General features: G+C 44.8%; 1 protein-coding gene across 1 annotated transcript in view; it reads right to left on the reverse strand.

Annotated features, from left to right (window-relative positions):
- Window positions 1–16,546, reverse strand: part of TPP2 (tripeptidyl peptidase 2) — a 321,173-nt gene that overhangs the window by 95,887 nt on the left and 208,740 nt on the right. The window contains 1 exon segment of the mRNA XM_030201336.1: window positions 13,134–13,378. Coding sequence (XP_030057196.1) covers window positions 13,134–13,378 — 245 coding nt within the window.

Here is a 16,546-nt window from a genome sequence, read left to right on the forward strand (position 1 = left end):
CTGTCCCATTAAACCATGTTTGTCTATGTGTTCTGTAATTTTATCCTTTACAATAGTTTCCACTCCCCTCCAAAGGGATACCACCTTGTAAGTGGTGGAGGGGCTTCCGTGTTTCAATGACTCAGAGGGCTATGCTGTAGGGTTACCCATATCAGACAGGCCTCTGAGGAGAAACCAGACAAAGAGTGTCCTAACCTGGAGGATCCAAGATGGTGTTGAGGGAGGACGTACGGTAGTTGAGTTCCCGTTTTACACCAGAATGCCTGAAGAAGAGGGCGCACTCCCCAGAGAATGGGGAAGAGAAAAGGCAAAGCCATGTTGCTGTCCTCCCCGAACACGGCTGGGGCTCCCACCACTTCTCAGTCTATTTTGGAGAGATTCGGGGTCATAACATTGGGGATATCGGTTCTTGCTTCGGGGAACAGGAAGGCTTTATTGCCGAATCTCAGTGGAGGGAGTGACTTTGAGTCCCCCTGTTGGCACGACCCTTCCAAGACCCGGAAATAGTAATGCTTCGCTATGGAGGTCAATAATGGAAACGCCCGAAGTGGGTTAGGATTTTCATGTGACCCGAGGAGGTCCTGGCGCAGCATCGACTCGGATAATAAACCAACTGGGGGATTGGAGAGTGAGCTCTTCCCCCCGAAGATATCTGGAGCGGTTTCTGTGGAGAAACTGGACTTGGTGAAGCCAATAATGTCATAATGGACGTACTATAGGAACTGCAGCAGAATGTGAATAACTCTCTTCTTCAGATGTTTAAAATTTTTCACTATGTAAGTTAAAGAATTTATATTAATACTTATCTAACAAAGTGGAAGTCCAAGATATAAAAATAGAGACTTTGATTACAGAAATGGCTTCTCTATGAAAATCAGATAATTTGGTAATGAAGAATAGTTATCTTTCTTGTAAAAATTGGAATTTCTGGAGAACCAATTAAAGGAAAATAACATGAGAATGATAAATTTACCTATAATATCCTATATATCAGCTACTGAATTCTTGAAGAAATATTTCTCTGATACTTTGCTAATACCTTCTGATAGCCACCTTTTGGTGACTAAAATTATATTTCCTTTAAAATCTTTTTTATCAGAGAAAAGAGATGCAAGTTTAACTGACATTTTGGAAAATTCAGAAGTTATAGATAGAGTTATTATTAGTGACTTTCGTCTTTGATTTAGATAGAAACAATGTTTTGAAATTGTATTTCCGATACATGGTTGATAGTTTTTTGGGTTCAAAGATGCATATATTTCCTGACACATCAAGGGAATCGCAGACTGGGAGGTGTGAGGTCTTGGCTTTTAAGCCAGGAATCATTGCCCTAGGTGGGACCTTCCTAGCGTGATTCCCTTGTAAGTGTTTTATTTCCTTATTACTTATTTGTTTGAACCTAAGAAATTATAAGAGTTTGTGGAAACAGATGAAGAATCCTCTGCAGCAACTTCCTTCAGTTACCACTGTACCGGCTGCAATAACCGATTAACCTTTCTCCCTCAGAAAATGTGAAGTGTAAGATTAACCATTTTGAGTTTTTCTTATTTTCTTTAAGATTGTTTTCCTGATCTTGGATCTTCCAATTGTGGACAATTATGTAAATATATATTGTTAAGAGAAAATGTTTTCCTTTTTATATTAATTTCTGTATTTCCTTACATTTATGTGATAAATGTGAATGTAATTAAGTAAAATGATAAATAAATAAAATAACAATAGTTTCCACTATTTTTCCTGGCACTGAACTCAGACTTACTGGTCTTTAATTTCCAAGATCATCTCTGGAACCCTTTTTAAAAATCGGTGTCACATTGCCCATCCTCCAGTCTTCAGGTACTACGGATGATTTTAATGACCGGTTATAGATCACTAGCAGCAGATCAGCAATTTCATGTTTGAGTTCTTTCAATATCCTGGGGTGTATACCATCCAGATCGGGTGATTTCTCACTCTTTAATTTGTCAACTTGGCTTAGTACATCTTCCAAGTTCACCGTGATTTCTTTTAGTTCCTCTGCATCGTCACCCCTGAAAACCATTTCCGGTATAGGTAGATCTCTTACATAATCTTCCATAAAGATCGAAGCAAAGCATTCAATCTTTCTGCTATGGCCTTGTCCTCCCTGAGTGCTCCTTCCTGATTTAACAGTCCCACAGGCTTCCTGTTTCTGATCTACCTGAAAAAAAAGTGTCCTATGAGTTTTCGTCTTCAAGGCAAGTTTTTCTTCATATTCTCTTTTAGACTTCTTTATCACTGCTTAGCATCTGGCTTGACAGTGCTTATGCTGCTTTTTATTTTCTTCATTCGGATCCTTTTTACATTTTTTAAAGGATGTTCTTTTGGCTCTGATAGTCTCTTTCACCTCACTTTTTAACCATGCTGGCTGCCGTTTGCTCTTTTTTCCCCCACCTTTTATTAATACGTGGAATACATCTGGTTTGGGCTTCTATGATGGTATTTTTAAACAATGTCCTCACCTGATTTAAAGTCTTAACCTTTACGACTGATATTTTCAGTTTCTTTTTATCCATTTTCCTCATTTTGTCATAGTCACTCTTTCGAAAATTAAAAGCTGCTACAGTAGATTTCCTTAGTGACTTCACTCCAGACATCAGCTCAAATTTGATCATGTCATGATCACTGTTTTACAGTGGATCTAACACCATTACTTCTTGTACTATGCCCCTTAAAGCACCACATCTGGGATAAACAAAGTTATGTGTGTGTCACTGATAAGGCCAGAATGAATGACATTAGCGCAGTTGTAGCTTGTGATTTCCGTATAAAAAGGGCTCTTATTTGAGGCAAAGGCAGCTGTGCTGACATTCCGTCTAAGTGCAGCCTTGCGTTGCGTCCGACTGACCATCTGAGGAAGACTCTGCCATCTGCTGGACGTCTGCATCACTTTGTATAGTTGCCATGTATAGATGTTTAGAGTAATGGACTAAATTATAAAGTCTGTCTAGGGTAATGTGCATTTACTCTTCTTAGCTGTTTCTATAAGACCTTCATTGTCTTCATTCCTGCAATTTTCATATTGTTTTGCTGCTATTGGAAATAAATAAGCATTCTATATTTATAATACCCTTGGTGTGGAGTTCGTTCTGTTTATTATTTGGACGTTGTGAGCTTGAATCTAAAGATAAGAGGGAACACATTTGCTTTTAACACTACCTTGTCTAATACTGGAATGTGGCCAGTGGTGTGCTGGTAAATTTTGGCGGTTCTACAAACGAGCTGTTCAAACAGCGGGAAATATATCCTGATTGTTTATTCTACATCCTTGTCAACTAGTTAATTAGCTGACCTATAAGAGTTCCTAACCCCTGATGCAGGCGTTTGTACGCCGAAACACGGCCCGTGTCGGGTTTTCATCATAAATAAAGGACTACATTTTTCTCAATCCCGAAGGCCCAGTGTTTACTTTGTTTGTTTGTGTGGTAAATTTTTAACAACAGGCTCTCTCCCCGGTCCACCTTGGCGCCCCCCGTCCACCACTGCACCCCCCCATCCATCTCCGTGCCCCCCCCCAAATTGCAGAGCTGGCTATAGCCGGGGGGGGGGGGGGGGGGGGGGGGGAGGGCAAGGGCAATGCATTACTCTCTCCAGGAAAAAAAATTAAATGATCCCAGGCTCCAATCTAATTCATGTTTAATATGGGATAAAATGCCATAAATAAGTAAATAAATATAAACTTTTAACGTTCAGCACCTGAGTCTCAAAGTGGACATATTCCAAACACTATAATGAAAATAAAATTATTTTTTTCTACCTTTGTTGTCTGGTGACTTTGTTTCTATGATCATGCTGGCCCAGTATCTGATTCTGCTGCTCTCTGACGTCAGAAGGCGGGACTAAGGGCACGAACGAACTCATCGAAGCAAACAGGGAAGGCTGGAGACGGGCAGCAGGGCTTTAAATAAGGTGCGCGTCAACGGAGAGGTAATAAAAAAGATGGATGGGAGCGGGAGGGGACGGTGGGGGGCGAAGGACAATCGCTGGACATGTTTGGGAGCAGGAGGAGAGGTAAGCATGGCCTGTGATGGCGCCCTCCTGCCATGCTTACCTCCTGTAATGGAGCCAGCTCGCCCGCAAGAACAACCAGCTCGCAAGAGCTGTCAAAATTTAACAAGCGGCTCTTGCGAGCCGGACCGAGCCGGCTCCAGCACACCACTGAATGTGGCAGAGTCCCGTTCTTCTGTAATCTATACTAAGTATCATCTTCCCAATAACACCCCAAAAGTGTTATCTGTATACTAACCCACAGCTCCTCCCGGTGCTGGTACTTCTTGTGCACCAGTGACGCAGATGTTTTGGTGCTCCCAGCACCATGATTTGATGAGGACTGATACTTACGCTTCTTGGGCTTCAGCTGATGCTCAGCATCACGGTTCTTTGGTGCTGATGAGGATGACATCAAACCCGTACGTGCCCTAATGTCAGTTCCAATGCTGACTGGTCCCAGGGCCAGTCTAAGTGCCCTATGTTGAGAGAGATGGAGACCTTCTTGATGCCAGTGCACTCCCAGTGGATGTTGGAAGTCTTTGCTACCACTGGGGTCAATGCTTCTGGTACTGATGACAATGTACCAACCTTCGAGGAGCCAAAAAGTCTCTCCTGCTGGACCTTCCATGCTCTCTATGTCCTCAACTGCATTTTTGAACAGAGAGAACAGGTCAGGCCCAAGGCACCTTTTGAAGCCACTAGAGGTCTTCTGGGCCATTGAGAAAAGAATCGTGGCCAAATTAAACTCAAGGTGCATCGTTCAAACTGAAGTTGGTGCACCAGCCTAAATGGGCCTACCAACTCGTGAAAAAGAAGGAAACTTGAAGAGCCAAAATAACTACTAAAATTAAAGGAAAATAAAATACAATAAAGAAAACTGAAAAATTACTCAAGGAGAAAAAATACTGAAAAATTATTCAAGGAGAAAAAATACCCACACGAGAAAGCACTGCATAAGAGAGAGAGATGTACGTACTGTGAACATGAAGATGAGACCTCCCTTGTCCGTAGAAAATCGAAGACTGAGGAACCTGTGCGGCTGGAAGGGACCAGTGCATGCATGGTAGGATGCAGCTAGAAAGGTCCAAATTAATCTCACTAGGCAGCGTCTGCAACAGGCTCTGTCGGATGAACATCACCCAGCTGTGAGAATACAATGGCTTGCTTGTCCTCAGAGAACAGTAGTTATATCGTTTATAAACATGCTGTAGCTCTTCTGATATCAAAATAAATATCTTTATTGAACAAATCACCCAATGTAGTCCACATTTCACCCTCGCACGGGCTGCTTCAAGGATATAATAATAAAAACAATTAAAAAAAACCATATGATTACCACAATACATAATACTAATTTTCAAAGCGAGGTCACATATTACTTCACCTTGAAAACTGTCCACAGATATGTACATTTGCTGATTTTATATGCAAAGTTTACCTCACAAAAATATTAAATACATTTAAAAATTCAAAAGTGTGTGTCATGTTCCCTGACCGTTCAGGATATGGGCATCTGAGGATGGGGCACCCATCTTGGATTTGGGTATCTCCAGTATAGGGCGACCATCTTAGAGGTGGGCGTCTTAAGTTGTGGCAGTCATCTTGGAGCTGGGCAATTTCAGGAAGGAAGGCCATATTTGGGCGTAAGGGCATCTCCGGTGGGGGCAGCCAACTTGTTGACAGCTGCACATGTTTGGGCCTAATTCCTGTTCTATTTAAAGCCCGACTACCAGTCCTTCCACGTTTCGGCTTCTACTCTGTTTCCTGGGTAGTTGCAGTGCTTCTGGATCTGCTACTGTTTGCTGCCTTGTATTGACCTTTGCCTGTCCCTGGATCTGCTACTGTTTGCTGCCTGGTATTGACCTTTGCCTGTCCCTGGATCTGCTACTGTTTGCTGCCTGGTATTGACCTTTGCCTGTTCCTGGATCTGCTACTGACCTCTGTTGGCTCCTGATCCTGCTTCTGGCCGTTGCTTGGCCGTGCCGCGTGGACTTTGTTCTGGACTCAGTTCTCTCTGCTGTTTGCTTCCCGCACCTGGGGGCTCAACCCCTGGGGAACAGAGGGGGACACAGGGGGAACTCGGGGTTGGCCGACAGCTCGGTGAGGAATCCTCCTCCATCGGGCAAAAGACCTCACACCTCCACTGGGCAAGCCTGATAGAAAGTCGAAGCCATGAGCTCGTGAGACAAGCCTGACATTGCTGAGTTGACCCGAATTGTACAACAGCAGCAAGGACAGCTGAATCAATTATCCACGGCATTGCAAAATGTCTGCTCCCAGATGCAGACGGGCCGCCAGGTTGCTCCTAGCCCGACGGAGTCAGTGGGATCTCCCTTGGGACTCCGGATGCCCGACCTGCCACGTTTTGATGGTACAGCCTCAGCCTGCTGAGGTTTTATTAACCAGTGCAGAATCATAGTCGAAATGCAGCCCAGGGCCTTTCCATCTGACCAAGTTAAGATCACATATATGATGACCCTCATGTCTGGTTCAGCCCTGGCGTGGGCTACTCCCCTCTGGGAACAGAAGGACCCCATGTTGACCAATTTCAATGAATTCCTACGCCAATGCCGCATGATGTTTGACGTTCCCGGAAGACCTTCATCCACCGCCGGAGCCTTGTTGCGGGTGCAACAAGGTACAGACTTGGTGGGGAAATACGCTATTCGCTTCCGGACCCTAGCTGCAGAACTTGGCTGGAACCAAGAGGCCTTGATTGCCATATTCTGGCAGGGATTAAATGGTCGCATTAAGGACGAGCTAGCTGGATGAGAGGTACCTACATCCTTGGATGCTGTAATCTCCCTATGTACCCGAGTGGATGTCCGGTTCCAAGAGAGAGCCCGGGAACGGGCAAATCAGCGTCCGGGACCAAGTTCTGCCTCGGGCTCACAGTCCCGTCATGTTTCTCAAAGGGCTTCAGAGCCAGCGGCGGAGAGTTCAGAGGAACTTATGGTGATGGGCCGATCACGACTCTCCGAGAAGGAGCGAGTGTTTCGCCGAAGGAATCGGCTTTGATTCTACTGCAGAGGGACTGGTCATATGGTGGCTTCCTGCCTTTGCAAGTCGGGAAACAACCGGACCCAGGACCACTGAGGCGGGTGGCCCTGGGTCATGTATCCTCAAAGCCTGAACAAGGATTCCCATTACCCGAAAGACTGGTTATTATTCTATTAACTCTGCAATATAGGGATTTCACAGTATCCACCTCGGCTCTGATTGATTCAGGAGCTGGAGGTAATTTCATCACCGCCGAACTCCTGATGAAGTTAGGTAACTTCGGTACAGGGGGTAGCCTTGCCTCATGCTATCACGCAAGTCACCAAACCTTTACAGATGAGGTTGGGTGTGAGCCATGTTGAGACGATCCAGCTGTACGTCCTTCCTCAGGCTATTCACCCAGTAATCCTGGGCATGCCCTGGCTATGCCAGCACATGCCTCAGATAAACTGGGAGACCGGCGATACGGCTAGTTTGAGCCCTCGGTGTCAGGAGACGTGCCTTGAACTCAGGATCTCGTCTGGAGGTAGTGTGGGGGTAGCAACAGGAGGTATGAAGGCTTGCAAATCCCAGCTTCCCACTGAGTATCAGATGTTCTGGGACATTTTTGACACCCAGGAAGCGGACGTGCTGCCTCTTCATCGTCCTTTTGATTGTGCGATTAACCTCATGCCCGAACGGACCCCTCTCCGGGGATGATTGTATACTGTATATAATTAGGATCTGCCTCACCCATTTGCGCAGCGGAAGCCATGGGCTCTCTGTACTATCCTAGAGAGAACTGCAAATCCCCTCTAGAGCCTTAATTACCCCAACCCTGAATCTGCTCATGACAGGCTTACACCGTCAAGGCAGTATAGACCCTTGTAATTAGAAAGGAACCCAGTATGTAGTAGATATAATAAGATAGTTTATTACAATCTTACCAATGGTAATACAGGTGAGTCAAGCATTCACATAATGGGGCAGCATATCATGGCACGTCCTCTCTCTCTAGCCTTCTGGAGTCTTCCTTCTCTGGTCTTCTTCTCCTCTCCTCCTCTAATACTCCTCAAACTGCTGCTTATATACAATTTTGGCCCTATTCATTTCAATGGACCCCAGCTGTCTCAACAGGGCTCCTAGCCCTTATCAGTTGATCAGAATGACTTCACATACTATCAAGCTCTAAGTATAAACAAGATATGCTCAGAGCGCATCTTATTAGATGACTTTGCATTTTCCCCAAACTTTCCCTAGCCCCCCCCTTTGGATGTTCTCACCCGGGGTGCAGCTGGCCCAGTACTATCTCTACGTAACCATAGCAACTCTTGCTTATGACGTCTTGAAGGTGCCAGTCTCAGGACTGTTTATAGAGTAGATTGCCCCCACCCTTGCCAGATCTCAATTACCTCATTTCAGCGCTTGCCACAGTGAAATGTAACTGTGTCAAAGGTGATCTCTGATTTTTACAGGCTAGCTCTCTTTTATATCAGAGATGATTTTGATTTTAAGAAGCCTAGCTCTTATTATGAGCCATTGGCCTGTATTTCACTGAGAGCAAGGGCTAGCATAACTCTTCAATACACTGTCCCATGGGGAATCAGATGCCATGCGCCGGTACGTTCAGGAGAATTTGAAGAAAGGATTTATCCGCCCCTCCTCCTCGCCTACTGGCGCGGGATTTTTTTTTGTGTCCAAAAAGAACGGCTCTTTACATCCATGTATTGACTATCGAGGAATAAATGCCATCACGATTAAGAACAGATATCCTTTACACCTTATCCCGGAGCTCTTTGACCATCTCCAAGGGGCCACCATTTTTTCAAAGTTGGATCTAAGAGGTGCTTATAACTTAGTGCGTATCAGGCTAGGGGATGAATGGAAGACGGCCTTTAATACCCATGAGGGGCACTTTGAATATTTGGTCATGCCTTTTGGTTTGTGTAACGCCCCAGCTGTCTCCCAGGATTTCGTCAACTCCATCTTTCACGATTTGTTATACTTCTCCGTAATTGTCTATCTGGACGATATCCTTGTTTATTCCAAGTCACCCCAAGAACATGTACAGCATGTGCAGGAGGTACTACAAAGGTTACGAGAAAATCGCCTATTTGCCAAACTTGAGAAGTGTGAGTTCCATCAACAAATCATCCTTTTCTTGGGGTACATTATCTCTGTCACTGGGTTGCGGATGGACCCCGGAAAGGTCCGGGCTATTCAAGATTGGCCATGTCCACAGGGACTACGGGCGGTGCAAAGGTTCCTGGGCTGTGCCAATTACTACAGGCAATTTATTCACCAATATTCGGTACTGGCAGCCCCTCTTACCGCCTTGACGAAGAAGGGAGCCAATGTGCGGAATTGGTCCCCACAAGCCACTGAAGCCTTCGAAAGCTTAAAAAAGGCTTTCTTATCTGCTCCGGTCCTCCACAGTCCAGATACCCAGCGGCCATTTATTCTGGAGGTGGACGCCTCGGCCTTTGGGGCTGGAGCTATCTTATTCTAGACTTCTGATACAGGGAACAGGCAACATTGTTTCTTTTTTTCTAAAATGTTTACAGCAGCAGAACAAAATTATACGGTTGGAGATCGAGAGCTGCTGGCCCTTAAACTGGCCTTCGAGGAATGGATGTATCTCTTGGAAGGGGCACTACATCCAATTTCCGTTATCATGGACCACAAAAACTTATTGTATTTGCAGGAAGCAAAGAGACTTAATCCCCGTCAGGCCAGGTGGTCCTTGTTTTTCGCCCGCTTCAATTTTCATCTCAGTTTTCGCCCTGCAGTTAAAAATGTACAGGCGGACGCCCTGTCCAGAGCCTTTGATCCGCCGGAGGAGATTGAGGAGCGGAGTCCCATGTTTGACCCGGCCTGCATCGCTGCTTAGGCACTACCTACCCCGAGTCCGGCCAGGATTCTTGTGTCCCCACGGTTCAGGAGGAAGATACTTAGATGGGGACGTGCTTCCAGGATTGCGGGGCACCAAGGCTACCACAAGACATTATACCTCATTGCCCTGTTTTACCACTGGCCTCATATGGCCCAAGACGTCCTGCAATTTGTCACCACTTGTCCTACGTCTGCTCGACACAAGGATTCTCCTGGAAAACCCTGGGGATTGCTACAACCTCTACCTGTGCCACAAGCACCATGGCAAGAAGTCTCTATGGACCTTATCACAGAACTACCCCCTCCCAGGGTCATTTGGGTAGTGATTGACCTGTTCTCCCGTATGGCACACTTTGTCCCTCTAAAAGGATTTCCGTCAGCGGTGGTTCTAGCCCAGCAGTTTATCCTCCATATCTTCCGCCTCCACGGGTTGCCAATACGTATTATCAGTGATCGCGGTCCTCAATTCACGTCCAGATTTTGGAGGGCCTTATGCTCAAGCTTTGGAATCACGAACCACTTCTCATCAGCATACCATCCTGCAACCAATGGTATGGTGGAGCGGGTTAACCAGACTTTGAAACTGTATCTGCGGATGCATGTTAATAGTCGGCAGGATGACTGGGCCTTGTTGTTACCATGGGCAGAATTTACCTATAACAACAGCCTTCACTCGGCCTCTCACGCCTCTCCATTCTTCGTGGCCTATGGATGGCACCCACGATTGCCTCTCTCCATGCCCCAGGTGCCTGGAGATGTTCCAACCACTGCTCCACCTCAACTCCACAGGACTTTGACGGACCTCCAGAGAGTTTGGGATGAGGTACAGTCGCACCTCCAACAAGACACAGAGACATATCGACGATTTGCAGATTGGAAGAGACGCTCAGCACCACCACTCCTGCCGGGACAACGGGTATGGCTCAATACCAAATATCTCAAACTCAGACTGCCTTCTTATAAATTCGCTCCCTGATTCATTGGACCATTTGCCATTACAGAGCCGATAGGGACCGTTACCTACAGATTGCGATTGCCTTCACACTTCAAGATACATAATGCGTTCCATGTCTCTTTACTCAAACCATTGATATCTTCCAAGTGGCACCCCAAACCCAAGGTGGATCCAGTCCCGGAGGTCTCCTCAGAACCTGAGTTCGAAGTACATGACATACTGGATTCAAAGTTTAAACGGGGACAACTGTACTATCTATTGGCATGGAAACACTATGGGCCTGAGGATAACTCATGGGACCCAGCGAAAATGATTCATGCTCCCAAATTGCTACAGGACTTCCATGATCGATACCCCTCTAAAACCAGGCTCAGGGCGAAGGGGGAGGCATTAGAGGAGGATACTGTCATGTTCCCTGACCGTTCAGGATATGGGCATCTGAGGATGGGGCACCCATCTTGGATTTGGGTATCTCCAGGATAGGGTGGCCATCTTAGAGGTGGGCGTCTTAAGTTGTGGCAGTCATCTTGGAGTTGGGCAGTTTCAGGAAGGAAGGCCATATTTGGGCGTAAGGGCATCTCTGGTGGGGGCAGCCATCTTGTTGACAGCTGCACATGTTTGGGCCTAATTCCTGTTCTATTTAAAGCCCGACTACCAGTCCTTCCATGCTTCTGCTTCTACTCTGTTTCCTGGGTAGTTGCAGTGCTTCTGGATCTGCTACTGTTTGCTGCCTGGTATTGACCTTTGCCTGTTCCTGGATCTGCTACTGCTTGCTGCCTGGTATTGACCTTTGCCTGTTCCTGGATCTGCTACTGCTTGCTGCCCGGTACTGACCTCTGTTGGCTCCTGGTCCTGCTTCTGGCCATTGTTTGGCCGTGCCCCATGGACTTTGTTCTGGACTCAGTTCTCTCTGTTGTTTGCTTCCTGCACCTGGGTGCTCAGCCCCTGGGGAACGGAGGGGGACACAGGGGGAACTCGGGGTTGGCCGACAGCTCGGTGAGGAATCCTCCTCCATCGGGCACAAGAGCTCACACCTCCACTGGGCAAGCCTGACAGTATGTGCATGTTTGCAAACCCCACCTTATCCTTCCCTCTGGAATACTTTATCAAACTGAGGTAAACAGGTGTAGCAATTTTCAAAAGGACCATTTCCATAGGTAAAGTGCTGTTTAATAACAGAAAAGGCTTTAATTACCCTCAGAGGAGATTTTAAAATTAAATCACTGTATTTTTATTCCCTGACCACATGCTATAAGCTGTAAAACTGAGCATATGCTTTTATCTTCATAAGGGGGAGAAGGAGGATGGAAATAATCAAATCACATTTTGATTATTCTGTGTATGAAAAATGTGTTATTTCATGTTTATTATAAAATGGAAGCAAATCTTCTTATTAAACAATGCTATTTTCCGCAATATTAAAAAAAAAATATGTTAAAAACAGCAGGACGACGGACTGATTCCTGTGGCACGTCACTATTAACATTCCCTTCATCAGTGTGTACTGCATTTGCTGCTATTCTTTGTCACCTTCCACTCTACCAGTTTATAACACAGTCAAGTCACTTTAGGGCCCATACTGAGGGCACTTAGTTTATCTATAAGTCACTTATGTAAACCAGCTTTTGATACAAGAGACGGAGTTGGGATGATCATATCTGATGAACTTAAGGTGGCCAAACGGGTAGAAGAGGCAACAGCAGCCATTAGGATGCCTGGGTGCATAGGGAGGGGAATGGGCAGCAGGGAAAAGATGGTGAAAGTGCCTGTGTATAAGTCTCTTGTGAGATCCCAATTAGGGTACTGTGTACAGTTCTGGAAACCACAGCTGCAAAAAGATATAAACAGAACGGAGCCAGTCTAAAGGGCAGCTACTAAAATGGTCAGTGGTATTTATAATAAAGTATATAGGGACAGACTTAAATATCTCAATATGTACACTTTGAAGAAAGGCAGCAGAGGGGAGAAATGGCATAAATGCACGTTAGACAAGTCTCTTCAACTTAATTGAAGTTCGGGAATGAGGGGATATAGGATGAAGGAAATACTACTTTATAAAAGGGTAGAAGATGCATGGAATGGTCTCCCGGTGGAGGTGATGAAGACCAGCTGAATTCAACAAAGTATGGAACAAGCACATAGGATCATTATGTGAAAGGAAGAGATGGTAGGGATAAACAGACAGGATTCATCTGCTGTCATCTTCTCTGCTTCTATTTTAAGAATGAGAAACTTAAAATACATAAATACTTATTTCATTTATAAAACTTTTACAGTAATGACAGCTTCTGTCACTCACTTGTCATCTGACAAAGATGCAATAAAGTAGGGTTGACTGTGCCTTGGTGGCAGCGTTAAACTGCTTGCTTTCTTCTTTCCTAAGAGTGCAGCATTGTGACTTTCGTAAATATCTAAGCTCAAAGCATTAGATATCCTGTGAGAAACAATAAAGGGAAGATCTTTCAGGCGCTCTAGGTCACTCATTTGCTCATGACGAACTTGGAGACGAATTGTATAATCTCCTTTTTCCAGCTTCACAGAATACTAAAAAGAGGGAAAAAAATACAATTTACATTTTGAACACTTGTAAGCATTTAATTGTACTGAAAATGTCAAATTTTACATATTTGGGAATACACATCTTTTTCTACTCTTGCACCTTTTCTTACTACACATCTCTGCATACTGCACCATTCTCTTTGGGGAAAAAATGGCCAGAAAGATATTGAAAACATAAATACGCTTTCTGCATTCGGCGTATGTTAATTACAAAATTTAGGGAACATTAGGTGCAAAACCTCTGTGGTGATTGCTGGGGGCACTCCCTGTATATTTGGGATGGTTGTTAGGAAAATATTGCAGAACACAATACGTCTAGCTCCATTCTCTACCTGTTTTCAAATCTATGCTGAAAACCCACCTTTTCACTGCTGCTTTTTAGCTCCCATTACTTCCCTCACCCGTAACTGTCTTGTCTGTCTGTATTATTTAGATTGTAAGCTCTTTTGAGCAGGGACTGTCTTCTTTGTATCAGGTGTTCAGCGCTGCGTGTGTCTGGTAGCGCTATACAAATGCTAATAATAATAATAACAAAGTTTGCTACCATCCATCAATTGCACGGTAGATAACCCAAAACGCACTTATCTACATTTCTGAAAGTGTAGCTAACTGCAACATGTTATCCTTCCATGCTAGCAATTAACACATAGTCAAAGCCTCAAAGTTAGCCAAAAAGCATAGTCTCCACCCATTCCCCTCCTCCTCAAAATGGCAGTTTGTGTTAGCTGTTCAATATAGCAATTAGTGCATATTAATAGTTAACTTCCTGCTGATGTGGCACTGCACTGATAGCATGTGGTAATTTCCATATTTGTTAAAGAGTTAACATACTTTAGTATTTAGAGGCCTGTTTGTAAATATATTCCCATGATATCAGTCAGTTTTATGATTAAAGTGTAATTTTAGAACATAACACTTAAAGGCAATTCTATAACTGGGCGTTATAATGTGGGTGTGACAATGTCACACACTGAGTACTAATTCTATAATGCCATCTCTGCGCTCAGATTCCAATATAGTATATGTGTAAATCGACACTAGTGAACCAAAACGTAGGTATAGATAATAACAAGTGAAAAACAAAAAGATCACTATCAAAGATGATATAAAAAGTCCAAGCTTTATTTGCTGCAACTCATGGAGATTAGAAATTTAACAGTTACTCTCTTCTTTTTTAAAATTAAGTTACTCGATGTGGCCATGTTTCGCTCTGTCTACAGCAGATGTAACTGATGGCATCTAAATGTGGCATTTTAGTACAGAACTTACACCTACTTCTGAATGCAGGGGGGCATTGTTGGGAGCGCAGAAAGAGTTGAATAAACTGCTACATCAAAGGGCGGTTAAGACCCAATTTTATTATAAATATATCGTCTATTTCAATATGGTAACAAGGCGGGGCGATTGTTGGCTAGGATGCTTCATAAAAAGGGGGGTGTTAACCGCGTGTCGCAGTTGAAGGCAAAAGACGGGAGGCTGACGTGTGCAGATGGGGATATTGCCGATGTTTTTGGACAGTTTTATAAAGCGCTGTATGCAGCGGATCAGGATGCTGTGATGGACAGTGATATGTATTTGGAGAACCTGAATTTACCTCGGCTTTCTGGCAGTCAACGAGATTGCCTGAATGGGTCATTTACGGAGGGGGAGTTAATGTTGGCTTTGCAGCAGTGTGCTACTTACAAGGCCCCTGGACCAGATGGTTATAGGGTAGAGTTTTACAAACAGTTTTTTGATAAGGTCAAGATGCCGTTGTTGTCCTTGTTCAACTCGATGGTGGCTAAGCACACGCTCCCGGGTACTTTTCAAGAGGCTCAAATAGTTGTGCTACCTAAGGAGGGGAAAAATGTGGTAGAACCGGAATCTTATAGGCCCATTTCTCTTATTAAAGTTGACTCAAAGTTATATGCTAAAGTTTTGGCCAATAGATTGGCGGTGGTCCTCCCGTGCTTGGTTGATGAGTCCCAGGTGGGTTTTGTGAAAGGAAGGACAGCAGTGAAGAATGTCCGATCTATCTTGACATCCTTGGAGGTTGTAGTCAGGGAACGTCTGCCATCGCTCTTAGTTAGCTTTGATGCGGAGAAGGCGTTCGACCGGGTGAACTGGTCCTACATGTTTGCTGTTTTGAGACATTACGGCTTTGAGGGTTTTTTTCTGGATGCTGTTAAGGTCCTGTATTCGGATCCGCGGGCGTTATGTGTGGGTGAATGGGGAGCGCTCAGAGTCTTTTAAGATTTATAGAGGGACCAGACAGGGCTGTCCCTTGTCTCCTCTTTTGTTTGTTCTATCATTGGATCCTCTCATTTGTGAAATCATACAGTATCCAGAGATACAGGGAGTACCAATTGGGAGAGCGTAATTCCTTCTCTCTGCTTTTGCGGATGACCTGCTGGTGCATCTTACTGAGCTGAGCACTTCTTTACCTGCCCTTTTAGAACTTTTTCAATAATTTGGAGACTTCGCTGGGTTTTGTCTTAATTATTCCAAGTCATTGGTGTTGCCTTCAGCAGAGGAGATACGGCGGGAGTGGGATGGGGAGTTCCCTCTTCGTTGGGCGCAGGGATCCTTTAAATATCTGGGTCTGCGCTTGTCGATGAGGGTTTCAGAGTTGTACCATCTGAATGTCTCTGGTTTGTTGAAGGCCACATCGGAGAGGTTGCGAGCTTGGATGTCTTTGCCTTTTGTCGCTTTCTGGGCGGATCCAGCTGTTTAGAATGGTGGAGTTCCCCAGATGGCTATATCTGCTGCACGTTGCCCATTTATCTAAGCGCAAGAGATCTCAATCAGTTAGGAAGGGTGATTAGACGTTTTTTCTGGGGGGGGGGGGGGGGGGGGGGGAGGAAGGCAAAGCTGCCGTTGAACCTATTGCAGGGGTCCTGGGGTGAGGGAGGCTTGGGACTGCCGGATTTGCGGCGTTATAATTGGGCTTGTCTCATGCGTTACATTGGGGACTGGTTTTTGGTGCGAGATGATTACATAAGGAGACGATTGGAAAACCAGTATTATACGCTGTGTAATTTCCATTTTTTATTACAGGCTCCCAGCAAGATGATTCCGGTGGAGTTATGTAATAGTATATTATTGACCCCTCTGCGAAGTCTTTGGAAAGATATGATGAAGCTGTTTGGCTTGAGTAGATGGATCTCGGATATT

Source organism: Microcaecilia unicolor, chromosome 4, assembly GCF_901765095.1.
Source record: "Microcaecilia unicolor chromosome 4, aMicUni1.1, whole genome shotgun sequence".
Taxonomy (NCBI): domain Eukaryota; kingdom Metazoa; phylum Chordata; class Amphibia; order Gymnophiona; family Siphonopidae; genus Microcaecilia; species Microcaecilia unicolor.